Raw genomic sequence first — 19,231 nt, 5'->3', positions numbered from 1 at the left:
TTCCGTAGCATCACATTTCGAAAGCTTCTATTCTCTTCTTGTCCAAACTATTTATTGTCCATGTTTCACTTCCATACATGGCTACACTCCATACAAATACTTTCAGAAACGACTTCCTGACACTTAAATCCATACTCGATGTTAACATTGCCATTGCCAGTCTACATTTTATATCCTCTCTACTTCGACCATCATCAGTTATTTTTCTCCCCAAATAGCAAAACTCATTTACTATTTAAAGCCTCTCATTTCTTACTCTAATTCGCGCACCATCACCCGATTTAATATGACTACATTCCATTATCCTCGTTTTGTTTTTGTTGATGTTCATCTTATATCCTTCTTTCAAGACACTGTCCATTCCATTCAGTTGCTCTTCCAGGTCCTTTACTGTCTCTGACAGATTTACGTCATCAGCGAACTTCAAAGTTTTTATTTCTTCTCCATGGATTTTAATTCCTACTCCAAATTTTTCTTTTGTTTCCTTTACTGTTTGCTCAACATACAGATTGAATAACATCGGGGAGAGGCTACAACCCTGCCTCACTCCCTTCCCAACCATTGCGTCCCTTTAATGTCCCTCGACTCTTACAACTGCCATCTGGTTTCTGTACAAATTGTAAATAGCCTTTCGCTCCCTATATTTTACCCCTGCCACCTTTAGAATTTGAAAGAGAGTATTCCAGTCAACATTGTCAAAAGCTTTCTCTAAGTCTACAAATGCTAGAAACATAGGTTTGCCTTTCCTGAATCTTTCTTCTAAGATAGGTTGTAAAGGACAGTATTGCCCCAAATGTTCCAACATTTCTACAGAATCCAAAGTGATCTTCCCCAAGGTTTCCTTCTACCAGTTTTTCCATTCGTCTGTAAATAATTCGCATGAGTAATTTGCAGCTGTGACTTATTAAACTGATAGTTCAGTAATTTTCACATCTGTCAACACCTGCTTTTTTGGGATTGGAATTATTATACTCTTCTTGAAGTCTGTGGGTATTTCACCTGTCTCGTACATCTTGCTCACCAGATGGTAGAGTTTTGTCAGGACTGGCTCTCCCAAGGCCGTCAGAAGATCTAATGGAATGTTATCTACTCCCGGGGCCTTGTTTCGACTCAGGTCTTTCAGTGCTCTATCAAACTCTTCACGCAGTATTCTATCTCCCATTTCATCTTCATCTACATCCTCTTCCAATTCCACAATATTGTCCTCAAGTACATCGCCCTTGTATAGACCCTCTATATACTCCTTCCACCTTTCTGCTTTCCCCTCTTTGCTTTGAACTGGGTTTCCATCTGAGCTCTTTATATTCGTACAAGTGGCTCTCTTTTCTCCAAAGGTCTCTCTAATTTTCCTGTAGGCTGTATCTATCTTACCCCTAGTGAGATAAGTCTCTACATCCTTACATTTGTCCTCTAGCCATCCCTGCTTAGGCACTTTGCACATCCTGTCGATCTCATTTTTGAGACGCTTGTATTTCTTTTTGCCTGCTTCATTTGCTGCATTTTTATATTTTCTCCTTTCATCAATTAAATTCAATATTTCTTCTGTTACCCAAGGATTTCTATTAGCCCTCGTCTTTTTACCTACTTGATCCTCTGCTGCCTTCACTACTTCATCCCTCAGAGCTACCCATTCTTCTTCTATTGTATTTCTTTCCCCCCATTCCTGTCAATTGTTCCCTTATGCTCTCCCTGAAACTCTGTAAAACCTCTGGTTCAGTCAGTTTATCCAGGTCCCATCTCCTTAAATTCCCACCTTTTTGCAATTTCTTCAGTTTTAATCTACAGTTCATAACCAATATGTTGTGGTCAGAGTCCACATCTGCCCCTGGAAATGTCCTAAAATTTAAAACCTGGTTCCTAAATCTCTGTCTTACCATTATATAATCTATCTGATATCTTTTAGTATCTCCAGGATTCTTCCATCTATACAACCTTCTTTTATGATTCTTGAACCAAGTGTCATCTATGATTAAGTTACGCTCTGTGCAAAATTCTACCAGGCGGCTTCCTCCTTCATTTCTTAGCCCCAATCCATATTCACCTACTATGTTTCCTTCTCTCCCTTTTCCTACTGTTGAATTCCAGTCACCCGTGACTATTAACTTTTCGTCTCCCTTCACTACCTGAATAATTTCTTTTATTTCATCATACATTCCTTCATTTTCTTCGTCATTTGCAGAGCTAGTTGGCATATAAACGTGTACTACTGTAGTAGGCATGGGCTTCGTGTCTACCTTGGCCACTATAATACGTTCACTATGCTGTTTGTAGTAGCTTACCCGCACTCCTATTTTTTATTCATTATTAAACCTACTCCTGCATTACCCCTATTTGACTTTGTATTTATAATCCTGTATTCACCTGACCAGAAGTCTTGTTCCTTCTGCCACCGAACTTCACTAATTCTCACTGTATCTAACTTTAACCTATCCATTTCCCTTTTTAAATTTTCTAAAGCCAGTTTTCTTTCTCCTGATAACGACGTCCTCTTGAGTAGTCCCTGCCTGGAGATCCAATTGGGGGACTATTTTACCTCTGGAATATTTTACCCAAGAGGACGCCATCATCATTTAACCATTACAGTAAAGCTGCATGCCCTCGGGAAAAATTATGGCTGTAGTTTCCCCTTGCTTTCAGCCGTACGCAGTACCACAACAGCAAGGCTGTTTTGGTTAGTGTTACAAGGCCAGATAAGTCAATCATCCAGACTGTTGCCTCTGCAACTACTGAAAAGGCTGCTGCACCTCCTCAGGAGCCACATGTTTGTCTGGCCTCTCAACAGATACCCCTCTGTTGTGGTTGCACCTACGGTACGGCTATCTGTATCGTTGAGGCACGCAAGCCTCCCCACCAACGGCAAGGTCCATGGTTCATAGGCTGTATTGGATAAATATTTGATATGCAACTAATAATTTTTCTTAAAAATTAACAGTGCTAATTATTTGCTCTCTCCTGCTTAATTTTTCAAGTTGTCATTCATGAATTCTTCTACTGAATAGTAACATTTCTGCACTAGTTTCTCATGTAAAGTTTTTCTAAGTATGTACTGAGCAATTCTCTTCCTTTCAGTTTGTTATAAATTTTCATACATGTATTTTGTGGGATTTGAGCATAAAGTTTTAAATGGTGAGTGGGTAACATGAAATTATTTTGATTTCTGGTGTTGTAATCATGCTGAAAATGATTTGCTACAAATAAGTTAGAGTTACTATGTGCAAAGATAATCAGCTCATAGATGTATAATGAGGGAACACTTCATGACTTAGATTTTCTAGGAATGGGTAACATGATTTTCATCATTGTGCATGTTTCTAATGATGGATTTCTGAAGTTTTAATATTTCACACATTTGTTGGGGTTACCCAAAATATAGTTTTGTACCTTATTACTGATTTGAAGTAGCTGTGATATACTACTTTTCTTATGTCCACACTGGTATTATTGTACAATATCATTATTAGAAATGCTAGGCTATTTAATTTGTTTGCAATGTAATGTGTATTTGAATCACATGATAGATTTTTATCAATTTGCATTCCTGTGTACCCTGTTTTTTGTGATTAATTTCAATACCGTTTAATTTTGCTTGTTTTGTTTTAAACTGCATTGACTGTGTCTTTTTCATGTGTCTTTTAACCTGTTTAAATCAAACCAGCTATCTAATTTTTCTAAAGTATTTAACACAGTTTGAAGAATTTGGTCAGTAATGTTACTTTCAATGATTACAGATGTGTCACCTGCAAATAAAACTAAGTGACACTCAATATTAAGTGATAAATAATTTATATAAAACAGAAACAGAATGGGGCCTAAGGCAGAACCTTGGGGGTACTCCTTGTGAAATTTTTTTTCTGTTTTGAAGTATAAGTTCCACTCCCTTTTTCTATGAAATTTAGAATTTCTATTGTGACTACCTTTTCAAAAATTTTTGATAGTAATGGAAGAAGAGAGATTGGGTGATAGTTTTAAGGACTGTGCTAATGTCCAAGATATTGTGGGTTAGCTACAGCACTTTCATCTACAGTACCTTGGCTTGGATGCTGGTGACAGTAATGGAGTGCAAAGGGCAATGAGTTACGTTGGTACAAACACAGGAGGGGCTCAATTGCTGCCACCACAACCAGCTCCAGCTCTGAGCACAGGCATTGCATCCACCTCTATCTCCTCCACTGCCTTCTGGTAGCCCTTGTCTGCCGAGAGGGTAATGATGGAGTCATCTCCTTTTAGGGAACGAAGAGCCTGAGTTCTGCAAAGTCTGTTTTGTCAGTAATCACTTTCTTGTTTATTAACTTATCTTCCAAATCTTGTCTGGTGCCATCCCCAACAACCAATTTTGCAACTCATCCAGTAAGTCTCTGCTGCCTCAGGATTCTGTGCATCTTTTTTGTACCTCTCATCATTTCCTAACCCTCACCAGCACATTTTCTCGATCCATCTACCTGCCCCTTCTTCCCATATGCCAGAAGGAGGAGCCACTGGTTCCAAAAGCTTCCACATTTCCATAGCTTCTGTATGTGTTTTCTCCTGCTGTCACTTTGTGAATAGATCTTTTATCTATACAGTCACATAATAAAGATAAGCCATTTTGGTTTGCTAATCACTTTTATCAGTTTGAATTCAACAGTTCTATTTTCCGGCACTCTTTTTGTAAGTCCAGAAATTCTTTTGATTAAAGAGTTGTGTGTTTTTTATTTCAAGTAAACTATTGTTTTTTTCTTATTTACTAACTTGATAATTATTATTTTTTTATTTACCATCTTCAGAACATCTTCACACTTGTTTCAAACAGTCATAACATGACCAATTAATATCGTCATTTATGAACTCCAGATAATGTTCGCACACCCCCAGGTAACCGGAAGTTGCATTTCACATATGGTATGTCCTTTATCACACTTCTTTGCATTCTTTACATGAAGAGTAATTATAAAACTACTTTTTAACTGAGACTGATGTAACACTGCACTGATCTGTCGGCATTATCTTGTATTCCTAAATTATGAAATAAAGTTTTTATTTCAAAATGAAAGAACAGGAGGAAAATGGCTTCCTGCAATATAAAATACACAGAAAAGGACAATAACTTAGAAATATCTGTCCTAAGAGTCGATAAAAACAAAACAAAAAACAAAAAAGTGGACTAATTACAAACAATGGAAACTCCATGTAGAAATATTAACAATGTAGTGAAAGACAGATTTCTACTTACTGTAAACAAGACTCATTATGTTGCAGATAGAGACAATTAAGAGACACTTACATAAAGCTTTCAGCCACAGCCTTAATAACAGTAAAAGAGAGATAAGAACCATTCATACACACAATATTTTCACACTCGTTGCAAACACAATCATGATATGACCAATTACTAACATCATTTATGAACTCCAGATTATGTTCACACACCTTTCACGTAAACAGAAGTTGCACTTCACATAGATTGCAACCTGAGATGATGGATTTGGTAGTCATGTGTGCATGAGATGTGCTTGCTTGTGTGTATGAATGGTGTGTGTGCCTCTCTTTACTGATAAAGGCTATGGCAAAAGGTTTATGTAAGTGTCTTTTAATTGTGCCTGTCCACAGCTTAATGTGTCTTCTGTACATAAGCAGCAATCTGTCTTTTTGTACATAGTTGACTAATTACAAAGATAGATGGCATCAAAGTTAGATGCTAGTTTGATACTAATACACAGATAAATTACCATGGGTTGTGTATTATTTGATTTATTTACTAACTTTGCTAATCTGGAACAAGTTGCCTCAGATATCCATAGCCATGGTTTCAGACCCAACTCACACCGCTTCATGCTAATGGTGTTGCCAAGTGATACTTTAAGTCTCTAAAGTGCAGCCACCAGGGCAGTGGATCTGATGAGCACTGCTGGTCAATAAATGGAATAACACATGACATATAGTGGTTTATTTATAGATTAATTACTGCAGTCACTGTATCTCTTGCATTTGCTATGCTATAATATTTTTACATATTTTGAGAAAGATCATTTCACGTGCACAAAACACAGGCAACTCGTGTTGTCTCCCAGCCTGTTGGGCAGAGGTATTGGGAGTGCATGTATGTGCATGCATGTGTGTGCAAGCATGTGTGTGCATGTGAATAATGTTTCTCATAATACAGGATATCTGTGTCAAATGTATAATATAATAAATTGTAGTAACTTGAGACATAATTGAGATATTTATTTTCAATTGGCTTTCAGAAGTATACGAACATCGTCTGTGTGTCCTTGTGGCAGTTGGTGCCATGTGCTCATGCCTGTAACCACTTTGGTCACATAAATGTGTGTCAGAAGCCATGTGGTCCACAGCATAAGGTGTTTTTGTGCTATCTCTCACAAAATTAAAGTCTGTAACACTGGTGCAATGTCATTTTTGGTGCGATTATGGAATACGATCAACTGACGATGTTTCCACTTACATAACAATCAAGAAATGGGACAAGTAGTTCCAGGAAACTGGCAGTTTGCTGTTGATCTTGGGCCACCATACCAAGCACACAATTCTGGAGGCTACCGTTGAATTAATTCATATGTATCTCCATCAGAGCCCTCCTAAGTCAATCTGACAAGCAAGTAGGCAATTCCAGTTACCAGAGACATCAGTTCATGATCTATTAGATCTGCGCCATTGTATTTGTGCAGCTATCACAGATGATATGTCTGCACTGCTGAAAAAACACTTGGACAGATGTTGGGCACAGATTAGATATCTTTCATGCCACTAACTGTGCACACATTTTGAGTTAGCATACCTTTAGAAACATATCTCGATTACTTTTCATGTTATTATATTTTATATTTATATTATTATATGTATGTTAGCATATGGTCCAGTTTTGATGACATCTGCTATCCCCCTTACCCCATCCCTCATCCCTCATGTGGACCACACTGCTTGTGTTTTTGCTGTGCTGTTGTCATCCGCCACTTCTGGTGTTTCGGTGAACATTAGTAGCTGTTTTTGTTTTAGTACCTTGAGCTTTTCTCTTAGGCCAGCAATCTTTCATTGTCCTGCTGAAATCTTACTTTTCATTCCTTGGACCATATCCTGGTCTTGTTCTGGGTGATGTCTGAAAGAGATATTAGGAAGGGTCTGGATTTGGTAGCTACATGGTAGTCACCTCTGTTATTTACTATGTCTTGCTTAATGTGAAGTTCTGCAAGGTCTTCTTTATTCGCTTGATACATTGGTTTTACCCTTGTTAACTACTTTGAAAATCTTATAGAGCACCCTATGGAGGTCCATTCTGAAGAGCTGGCCGTTGAAAACTAATTAATTCTTTCTTGTGATGGCATCACTGCAGTTTTCTTGCTGTTGGTAGAGCTCATTGTTAGGTTTACCATCATCTCCCATCTGGTAGGATCCTTGCTCCCACTGTCTTTTGCAGGCATTTCCTTTCAAGGACTGTTACTGAGTTAAGGGTAGGCACTTTTCTGCATATAGGACTAACGGTCTGATTACTGTGTTAAAGTGTCCTAATTTGATGTTCATCAAGAGGTATTTTGAGGCACACATTTTTCAGCAAGCATAGTAAGCTCTTTTCAGTTTGATTTTCCATTTGCTCAAGAGCTATTGTTTCTCTGAAATCCATTCTGCAAAGTACTTTATGGTATTTGCTCTCTTGATATGCCTGGTAGAGCTGACTCTTATCATTCCAGAGGCATCTTTAATACCGGTAATGAATTCAATTCTCCCTACATTGATCAATAGACTTGTTTCCCCTGATGCTAAATGCTTAGAAACCTCTTGTATCATTTGCCAGTAAAGTCATGTCATCAGCAAAAGCCAGCCATGGGATCTTTAGATTGTCTGCTTTGATCCTCATCCTTAATCCAATATTTGCTGGTAAAGATCTGGTCCACTCTCTGATGCTTTTTTCATGGCACAACTAAATAATATACATTACTTTGGATTTGGTGTTGTACAGAGTGGCCTGAATCCAACCTTTTTCATTTTCCATCAAATCCAATTTTTCTTAGTATTACAAAGGGAGTGGTTCTACCCATGATGTCCTACACCATTCGGAAGTCTGCAAAGCTAGTTCCCTAATGCGTGGCTCATTTCTTGTTGTATTGGAGGATGTTTGTGAAGCATTGTGTTTGTTCAATACAGGATATTTATACTGTGAAAATTGCTTGATATTTTTTTAAGACTCTTGGAGAATGAAACTGCAAGGAACAATATTTCCCTGTCCATTTTGCTTTCTTTTTTGCAAACTGTGTGGATAATGGCTGAGCTTCAGTCATGTGGCAGAACCCGCTAGCCCATACATCCTTCATTACTGTGCATGTACTGGCTGAATCACCTAAAACTTGCATCTCAAATATTGTAGAAATGGAAAGTGTTATTGATGTGCAGTTTTCATAGATTGTATTAGTAGTCAGGGTCTAATAAGTAGGTTGTAATAATACTTAGAAAAATGTACTTCTTCTGTATATACTACTGACAAATTAAAAGTAGACTGAATTAGAATGTCAGTGGTGTTTGTTGTGGGTTTCTAGTACAACTCATTTATGAGAAATTGTATTTTGAAAATTTCCCACACTCACACTTGCACAAAACCTGTGGTAGCACACGCATAAGAACAACACAAGCGCATACACTAGTTATGTGGATTGTGACTAGTAATGAGACAACTGGCCATTGCAGGTTGTGTTCAAAATGACCACCGACAGTGACAATACACATTTACAGTTTGGTATGGAACGACTGCTGCACACATGCTAGCATTTCAGTGGAGATGTCCAAGCAGGTTTCAGTAATATGTCAGTGACTATCATTGGGTGTAGTTGGTATGTCCATGTAGACAGATTCTTTCAGATTTCCCCACAGAAAAATGTCTACAGGCATCAAATATGGGGAATGAGATGGCTAGAGTACATGTCCTCTGTGTCCAGTCCAAAATTTTGGAAGCAGGCTAAGTACTTCATGCATTATGGGCTGGACAGCCATCAAGTTGGTACCACACATTCCTCCTATTCTGCAGAGGAACATCCTCTGGCATCTGAAGAAAGTGGTGTGTTAGGAGGCTGTGATACTTGTGCACATTCAGTGACCTGTCTATGAAAAACGGGTCTATGAACTGATGGTTCACTATCCCACGCCACACATTTACACTATGTGGATGCTGACATTCCACCTGATGAAGCCAGTGGGGATTCTCAGCAGACCAGTAGTGCATGTTTCGGCAGTTTACTGGCATGATTGGTAAATGCGCCTTCATCACTAAAAGGTAGTAATGCATCTGGAGTATCCTGTCTTAATGTTCATGTATATAAGTTAACACAGTTCTCATAATTGTTTCCGTGCAACACTTGGCGGAGAGAGATGTGATAGGAAAGGAACCTATGTCAGTAGACAGTGCATAGAACACTTGCATGAATCATGTTACTCCCTTGTGGCATTGTGCAGAGCTAACATCCAGATCAACTGCAGCAGCAAGAGCATTAATTTTACCCTCTTCTGTCACCACTTGTTGGTTTCTGTTATATTTTCTAGGTGCTACAACGCCACTTTCACGTAACTGGTTGAAGAGGTTGCCAAAATGGTTGCCATCTATTGGGATATCTTGGAGCATACATTGTACAAGAACAAACTGCATCCTGCTTACACTCTGTATACACCATAAGTATGTCAGCTTTTTCTGCATTGGTAAATCCTATCATCCACTCATCTACTGCTTGGGCTTGGGCTTGCAAGTCTCAGTACACTCAAGGAACACACAAGAACACTGTAAGCAAACATAACAACATTGTACCTACCAACTAAAAAGGTTGAATGGCACAAACAAGTGTCACTGTGGGAACTTTTCATAATATGATATCTTGTAAACAACACACATTAGAATCCTGCAACATACGCCACTGACATTCTACTTTTAATTGGGTAATATCAGTAGGCATTGTACCATTTAAAGAAGTGTGTTTGCATAAATAAATACACTTTACAAGTATTATTACAATTATATTAGATTAGATTAGTTTTTCATTCCATAGATCCGTGTTGAGGAGACCCTCATGGATGTGGAACATGTCACCTTTTTTTAATTTTTTTAAAAGCTGAAATAACAATACTAATAGTATAAATATATACAACACATCATTTGTTTCTATTAAAAAATTCGTCAATGGAGTAGAAGGAGTTGGCCACTAGTAAGTCTTTCAGGCTCCTTTTAAACTGATCTCTATTTGTAACAAAATTTTTTATGTTTGCTGGCAAATTATTGAAGATGAGTGTTCCTGAGTAGTGGACCCCTTTTTGAACTAAAGTAAGTGCTTTTAAGTCCTTGTGCAGATCATTTTTGTTCATGGTATTGTATGTATGAACTGAGCTGTTTGTTGGAAAAAGAGATATATTATTTAGGACAAATTTCATTAAGGAGTAAATATACTGAGAGGCAGTAGTTAGTACACCCAGTTCTTTGAAGAGGTTTCTACAAGACGTCCATGAGTTTACTCCACAAATGATACGTATTACACGCTTTTGGATTCTGAAAACTTTTCTTTGACTTGAAGAGTTACCCCAAAATATTATACCATATGACATTATGGAATGAAAGTAGGCAAAGTATGCAAGCTTTTCCACTTTTATGTCGCCTATGTCTGCTAACACTCGAATTGTAAATACAGATTTGTTAAGGCGTTTCTGCAGTTCTGTGGTGTGCTCCTCCCAACTGAATTTATTATCAAGTTGTAGTCCCAGGAATTTAAGACTGTCAACCTCTTCTATCTGCTCTTCTTCGTACTTTATGCATATGCTGGGTGGAAACCTCTTACAGGTTCTGAATTGCATATAGTGAGTCTTTTCGAAGTTTAATGTTAGTGACTTGGCTTTAAACCATTTATTAATATCCATGAATATATCATTAGCAGATCTTTCTAGAACTACACTCGATATACTATTTATTGCAATACTTGTGTCATCTGCAAACAAACGAACTCTGCTTCTGGCAGTGTAACTGATGAGAGATCATTAATGTACACAAGAAAAAGCAATGGCCCTAAGATGGATCCTTGTGGGACACCACATGTAATTTCTTCCCATTCTGATGATGACTGATGACTTAATTCACTAGTCCCTTGCACTGACACCCTTTGTTTCCTGTTAGCAAGGTATGACTTGAACCATTTTTGCAGCACTGCCCATGACACCATAGAATTCTAATTTATTTAAAAGGATGTTGTGGTTTACACAATCGAATGCCTTTGACAAATCACAGAAAATATCTGCCGCTTGTAACTTGTTGTTTAATGAATTAAGTACATTTTCACTGTAGGTGTAAATATCCTTTTCGATATCAGAACCCTTCATAAATCCAAATTGTGTTCTTGATAATATGTTATTTGTGGTCAGATTGTTGAGAATCTGCCTGTAGATTACTTTTTCTAAAATTTTTGAGAATGCTGGCAAAAGTGAAATCGGTCTCTAGTTTGATGGCATCTCTTTATCCCCTTTCTTGAATAGAGGCTTAACATCTGCATATTTCAGCCAGTCAGGAAATGTCCCAGTTATAACTGACTGGTTACACAAGTAACTTAGAATTGTACTAAACTCACAAGAACATGCTTTGATTAACTTTGTTGATATTTCATCGTAACTAGAATGCTTTGTTTTTAAAGATTTTATTATGGAAGTTATTTCTTTTGGTGATGTGAGTGACATATTCATGTACCTGAAGCTATTTGTAAAGGTTAGTTTCAGATATTCAAGGGCATTATTTACTGATCCTGACAATCCCATTCTGTCAGTAACGGATGTAAAGTACTTGTTAAATAGATTTGCCACACTATGCCCATCGGTTACTACTGTGTCATCTACCCTTAGTGCTATTTGCTCCTGTTCCTTTCTGGTTCTACCAGTCTCCTCTTTCACTACATCCCATATTGATTGGCTAACAATATGAGCCCCTGACTGACAATCCATTATGTGAAGACCGCAAATCAATAACACTTTCCATTTCTGCAATATTTTCGATCCAAGTTTTAGAAGGTTCACCCTGTTATGCTTGTTCACGCTTTTTCTGGCTAGTGTCAGAGTTCTGCCACTATGTTGAATACCCTTTTCACATAAGTGCTGTAGTTTCTGCCATCTGAGAACCAGCACTCCTCACATTGGTGGAGTACATAATGGTGGTCTGGCAAATGGCACTGTTATTTGTGAAGAAATGAAATGTACTGTCTCAAATCCTTTGCCCTTTTTTGTGTTTAGTTTCATCTGATGCCTAATTTTGAACCTAATTTTGGAAATAAGTGTTAATTTTTTTCAACAGATATTTGTTAGCTGAGCACATAATATTTTTTTCCCTTTTAGATAACTTTGGGCAGTTCATCTTGTGATGTACTCTATATATTTTACAACGTTTAAGCTGACATCAGATGAAAGATTGCTTTGAACAGAGCATTACTTTAACAGGTGTGGTATAAATTGGAGGTGCCTTCCTTCCAACCTTGAAATCACTCTCTAGCCAAAGGACCTACAGTGGACCATGGTGCACCTTAGAACTGTCACAACTATGCATTGTTGTCAAAAGTGAAGGAAGTGATAATTCTCTGAGACAAATACAAAGACCAACCCAGCTTCAAACCCGGGCTCTTTATTCATAATTGGCACCTACCCACTGAGCCATCGAGCCATACTTAAAAAAAAAAAGAGGCTATTGTAAAATTTAATTCAACTGCAGTGCCATTTTCTTTCATTGTTCTTGGGCATGAACTTTAATGTTTTCATAAACTGCAACTTGAGTAGAAAAAAACAACTCATGTTCCTGTAGTCACCCTACAAAAAAAAAAAAAAAAAAAAAAAAAAAAAAAAAAAAAAAAAAAACCGGAGCTAAAGCCAGGCCACACTTAATATGACATTGGTGACTTGCAAACACTTTAATATGTGAAACTTCCTGGCAGATTAGAACTGTGTGCCAGACTGAGACTTGAACTCGGGACCTTTGCCTTTTAGCGGGCAAGTGCTCACTTGCCTGCGGAAGGCAAAGGCCCCAAGTTCGAGTTTCAGTCCAGCACACAGTTTTAATCTGCCAGGAAGTTTCATGTCAATGCACACTCTGCTGCAGAGTGAAAATCTCATTCTAGACTTTAATATGTGTACATAACACTTCATAGTATATTGGCAGTTTGGATGATGGAATGACGGTGTCAAGAAAATATGCCTGTCTACTCTGAAGAAGAATGAGAGTTGGTAAGCAGAGCTTTGTGTTCCAGTGTTTCAGTTTTTGTTTCCATGTGCGTCAGAGTCTCAACCTTCCTTTCAATTAGTTAGACTGTAGATTTTGTTTATCATTTCATGCTGATTTTCACCTGCAAACTTTACCAGATAAAAATTACAACTGAGCTCTTTCTTTCCCCCTCTGCATGACATACCTAGGCTGGCTGAGATGTTTTCAAACACAGAACTGGAGGAACTGAATGATCCAAAGGGGAAGTTAAAGAACAAACTATTCTGCAAATTGATAGCTACATTAGCAGCACCAACTCCCGATATGGCTCGTGGACACTTTGCCAGCCTGGCAAATCTGTACAAGTGTGTGAGCTGCGGCAAACTCATGCAGTGGCACTTCTCCGATAAGGTTCCATGTCACCCCAAGAATGTGCATGTTGATATCTGTGGTAAAACGGAGAGCAGGCATGTCAGGTTAGTATAATCTGTAGTTCATGAGGTGTATAGGGTGGTATTCACACTATATTGTGTTTAAAATGGGTTATAACATTTAACAGTTCAATACGGAGTGAAAGGAGGGAAGTGCAATTGCTAGAATGCACTGAGTGTGTTAGCAGGTGATTATAATGCCAGGCCTACTTGGCACAGGACCTGTCAGGCTCGCTTGCCTCCATGAACAGCATACTCCACAAGCCGGCTGATCTGCAGTCTTTCTCATATGATTTTAAAGAAACTATTTGGTAATAAACTCTGGTTCTCACACATCTTATAGCTTATTTCATCAACTTAATGATGAACTGCCTATCATAATGCTAATGGTCATAGTTATAGTGATATTTCAATCTCAGATAAACTACTGCATGAAAGTCTTAAAGCGCGCAGTGTAGAAAAAGGCTTGCTATGAATCTGCATTTGGTACAGGTTATGCCATACATTGTTGCTTATGAAATGTAGATAACATATTGGATTATTCTTTAAATTTGGGAGGATGTCGCAATCTGTCTCCAGTCACTAGATAATGGAATGTGGGTATAGAGCGCCGCGTCACGAATGCCTGAACCAGTGAAAAAGCCAGAACGAAATATTCACAATCCCTCGTCTCTAATAAACAGTTTGAGATATTGAAACAAGATTTTGGCAAATGATAGTATAGAAGGAGGAGAGTATTTTGCCATTTGATTAATATGTGAAACTTCCCTATCCACCACAATATTCAAGCAACTACAGATTTTTGCAGTGAAAAAACATAATTTTTAAGGACCACTGAGAGCTGGTGAAAAGAGAATTGCTGTGGGTTTTGTAACAGTATAAGTGAAGAAGTTACATGTTGATTTTTGTTCTGAGAATCGGCTTTTTCATAAACTATTTAACTGTCTTAAACACATTTTCTAATCTAACACCATAGTGTTTCAAGATTCTGCTGCAGATTACTTTACAACTGCATCAGAATGTTAGTGATATTCTGCTGTGTTTCGACTGCTGACATCTCAAGTTCAGTCCTGTGGTGTAACAATTACAATGGTTTCTTTTGTCAGCATTTCAACCTCACTGGGCATAAATTTCTTGTTATTTTTTGTCACATTACTCTTCATCTAAGTGCATATATTCTCAGTCAGATATAAAGGAGCATGATATGGAAGAAGCATGATTACACTATGCCCTTTTGCCTTAGTTAGTTCATCAACCTGGTAATGTGGAGTAGCATTACAAGTTCCATTAACTGTGCCATTTACATACTACATTCAACTTTATCCGATGGAACATTTCTGTATGCTGTTGTTGTTGTCTTCAGTCCTGAGACTGGTTTGATGCAGTTCTCCATGCTACTCTATCCTGTGCAAGCTTCATCTCCCAGTACCTACTGCAACCTACATCCTTCTGAATCTGCTTAGTGTATTCATCTCTTGGTCTCCCTCTACGATTTTTACCCTCCACACTGCCCTCCAATACTAAATTGGTGATCCCTCGATGTCTCAGAACATCTCCTACCAACCGATCCCTTCTTCTAGTCAAGTTGTGCCACAAACTTCTCTCCCCAATCCTATTCAATACCTCCTCATTAGTTACGTGATCTATCCACCGTATCTTCAGCATTGTTCTGTAGCACCACATTTCGAAAGCTTCTATTCTCTTCTTGTCCAAACTAGTTATCGCCCATGTTTCAGTTCCATACACGGCTACACGCCATACAAATACTTTCAGAAACGACTTCCTGATACATAAATCTATATTCAATGTTAGTAAATTTCTCTTCAGAAACGCTTTCCTTGCCATTGGCAGTCTACATTTTATATCCTCTCTACTTCGACCATCATCAGTTATTTTACTTCCGAAATAGCAAAACTCCTTTACTACTTTAAGTGTCTCATTTCCTAATCTAATTCCCTCAGCATCACCCAAATTAATTTGACTACATTCCAATATTCTCGTTTGGCTTTTGTTGATGTTCATCTTATATCCTCCTTTCAAGACACTGTCCATTCTATTCAACTGATCTTCCAAGTCCTTTGCTGTCTCTGACAGAATTACGTCATCGACGAACCTCAATGTTTTTATTTCTTCTCCATGGATTTTAATACCTACTCCGAATTTTTCTTTTGTTTCCTTTACTGCTTGCTCAATATACAGATTGAATAACATCGGGGAGAGGCTGCAACCCTGTCTCACTCCCTTCCCAACCACTGCTTCCCTTTCATGTCCCATGACTCTTATAACTGCCAATAACTGCCATCTGGTTTCTGTACAAATTGTAAATAGCCTTTCACTCCCGGTATTTTACCCCTGCTACCTTTAGAATTTAAAAGAGAGTATTCCAGTCAACATTGCCAAAAGCTTTCTCTAAGTCTACAAATGCTAGAAACGTAGGTTTGCCTTTCCTTAATCTTTCTTCTAAGATAAGTCGTAAGGTCAGTATTGCCTCACGTGTTCCAGTATTTCTACGGAATCCAAACTGATCTTCCCCGAGGTCGGCATCTACTAGTTTTTCCATTCGTCTGTAAAGAATTCATGTTAGTATATTGCAGCTGTGGCTTATTAAACTGATTGTTTGGTAATTTTCACATCTGTCAACAGCTGCTTTCTTTGGAATTGGAATTATTATATTCTTCTTGAAGTCTGCGGGTATTTCGCCTGTTTCATACATCTTGCTCACCAGATGGTAGAGTTTTGTCAGGACTGGCTCTCCCAAGGCCGTCAGTAGTTCCAATGGAATGTTGTCTACTCCGGGGGCCTTGTTTCGACTCAGGTCTTTCAGTGTTCTGTCAAACTCTTCACACAGTATCACATCTCCCATTTCATCTTCATTTACATCCTCCTCCATTTCCACAATATTATCCTCAAGTACATCGCCCTTGTATAGACCCTCTATATACTCCTTCCACCTTTCTGCTTTCCCTTCTTTGCTTAGAACTGGCTTTCCATCTGAGCTCTTGATATTCATACAAGTGGTTCTCTTATCTCCAAAGGTCTCTTTAATTTTCCCGTAGGCAGTATCTATCTTACCCCTAGTGAGATAAGCCTCTACATTCTTACATTTGTCCTCTAGCCATCCCTGTTTAGACATTTTGCACTTCCTGTCGATCTCATTTTTGAGACGTTTGTATTCCTTTTTGCCTGCTTCATTTACTGCATTTTTATATTTTCTCCTTTCATCAATTAAATTCAATATTTCTTCTGTTACTCAAGGATTTCTACTGGCTCTTGTCTTTTTACCTACTTGATCCTCTGCTGCCTTCAGCACTTCATCCCTCAAAGCTACCCATTCTTCTTCTACTGTATTTCTTTCCCCCATTTCTGTCAATTGTTCCCTTATGCTCTCCCTGAAACTCTGTACAACCTCTGGCTCTCTCAGTTTATCCAGGTCCCATCTCCTTAAATTCCCACCTTTTTGCAGTTTCTTCAGTTTTAGTCTACAGTTCATCACCAATAGATTGTGGTCAGAGTCCACATCTGCCCCTGAAAATGTCTTACAATTTTAAACCTGGTTCCTAAATCTCTGTCTTACCATTATATAATCTATCTGATACCTTTTAGTATCTCCAGGGTTCTTCCATGTATACAACCTCCTTTCATGATTCTGAAACCAAGTGTTAGCTATGATTAAGTTGTGCTCTGTGCAAAATTCTATCAGGCGGCTTCCTCTTTCATTTCTTAGCTCCAATCCATATTCACCAACTACGTTTCCTTGTCTCCCGTGTCCTACACTCGAATTCCAGTCACCCATGACTATTAAATTTTCATCTCGCTTCACTATCTGAATAATTTCTTTTATTTCATCATACATTTCTTCAATTTCTTCGTCATCTGCAGAGCTAGTTGGCATGTAAACTTGTACTACTGTAGTAGGTGTGGGCTTCGTATATATCTTGGCCACTGTAATGCGTTCACTATGCTGTTTGTAGTAGCTTACCTGCATTCCTATTTTCTTATTCATTATTAAACCTACTCCTGCATTACCCCTATTTGATTTTGTGTTTATAACCCTGTAGTCACCTGACCAGTAGTCTTGTTCCTCCTGCCACCGAACTTCACTAATTCCCACTATATCTAACTTTAACCTATCCATTTCCCTTTTTAAATTTTCTAACCTACCTGCCCGATTAAGGGATCTGACATTCCACACTCAGATCTGTAGAACGCCAGTTTTCTTTCTCCTGATAACGGCATCCTCTTGAGTAGTCCCCGCCCGAAGATCCGAATGGGGGACTGTTTTACCTCCAGAATATTTTACCCAAGAGGACGCCATCATCATTTAATCATACAGTAAAGCTGCATGCCCTCAGGAAAAATTATGGCCGTAGTTTTCCCTTGCTTTCAGCCGTTCGCAGTACCAGCACAGCAAGGCCGTTTTGGTTATTGTTACAAGGCCAGATCAGTCAATCATCCACACTGTTGCCCTTGCAACTACTGAAAAGGCTGCTGCCCCTTTTCATTAACCACACGTTTGTTTGGCCTCTCAACAGATACCCCTCTGTTGTGGTTGTTCCTACGGTACGGCTATCTGTATCGCTGAGGCACCCAAGCCTCCCCACCACCGACAAGGTCCATGGTTCATGGGGGGCATTTCTGTATACCCTGAGGAAAATATCTGCTTTCTTACACTGCATTGTTGAAGCTTCATCAGCCATGACAGAGTGCTGTGTGCATTGTCCATTACCATTGTAAAATTTGGAGGAATATTTTGCAGTAGAACATTATCTTCACATCTGATGAACATGTTCTTGGATGACAGCTTTTAATGTGAATTTCATGTTCAGTCATGATGCACTGCTGTTATTAGTACAACACCAACACAAAACACTTGCTCACGGAACCTGATGGCTGTAGAACACTTCAGTGCCACAATATACCATTTCACAACAAGAGCTGATGAATGCAGGTATGATCTAATCATGACACCATGCTGTTCTGTTTATTCACAGCGTGGCAACAAGGGCACTTTACCAACCATATTGCTGGTGGCATGGTAGGGAAAGCCCGCTTGCCGTTGCTGTTACCTGGGCAATGGTGTCACTTTCCCTCTGGTGTGCCAAATGTTGAAAGTCACAACTTACGTTAAACACACTGCATAAGATTGTAGCTGTAGTAATGTGCATGTTACTGTCTAAGATACAGATCACCTCTGTGGAGGGTCCCCCTCCTCCAAACCCCACAGGATAAGGTACTTGTAGTGGATCAGTTAAACTGTTTAATAAGTACTCGTGATTGGCACATATAAAAATACATGAGGCTATCCCAGCTTTTGAAAGTAATGGCTTCTTCTTGGGGGAGGAGAGGGATTGGTTGAGGCAGGTTAAAACAGATGCCCCAACATGAAAGGCACCCAACTGTTGTAAGGATGGAGGTGACAGAGAGATTAGGAGGTGGAAGATAGTAGATTGGTAAGTGCTATGCAATGTTCAGTCCACAGATGATGGGGACAGAATGAAAAGTAAAAGTGAAACAGGAGGAAAAGAAATGAATAATGCAGTGAAGAACTATAGGAAATAGAGGATGTGAGGCTGAGAAGGGATTTTTTTTTTTTTTTTTTTGGGGGGGGGGGGGG

The 19,231-nt window shown here is 38.7% G+C and overlaps 1 protein-coding gene across 1 annotated transcript in view; it reads left to right on the top strand.

Moving 5' to 3' along the window:
• The window catches only part of LOC126293539 (SANT and BTB domain regulator of class switch recombination), a 150,599-nt gene that overhangs the window by 24,751 nt on the left and 106,617 nt on the right, over positions 1–19,231 (top strand). Inside the window, exon 3 of the mRNA XM_049986807.1 lies at positions 13,396–13,662. Within this exon, the coding sequence (XP_049842764.1) occupies positions 13,396–13,662 (267 nt within the window). The remainder of the gene's footprint in view (positions 1–13,395; positions 13,663–19,231) is intronic.

The sequence above is a fragment of the Schistocerca gregaria genome, chromosome 10, assembly GCF_023897955.1.
Source record: "Schistocerca gregaria isolate iqSchGreg1 chromosome 10, iqSchGreg1.2, whole genome shotgun sequence".
Taxonomy (NCBI): Eukaryota; Metazoa; Arthropoda; class Insecta; order Orthoptera; family Acrididae; genus Schistocerca; species Schistocerca gregaria.
This window is presented reverse-complemented; position numbering and strand designations above follow the sequence as displayed.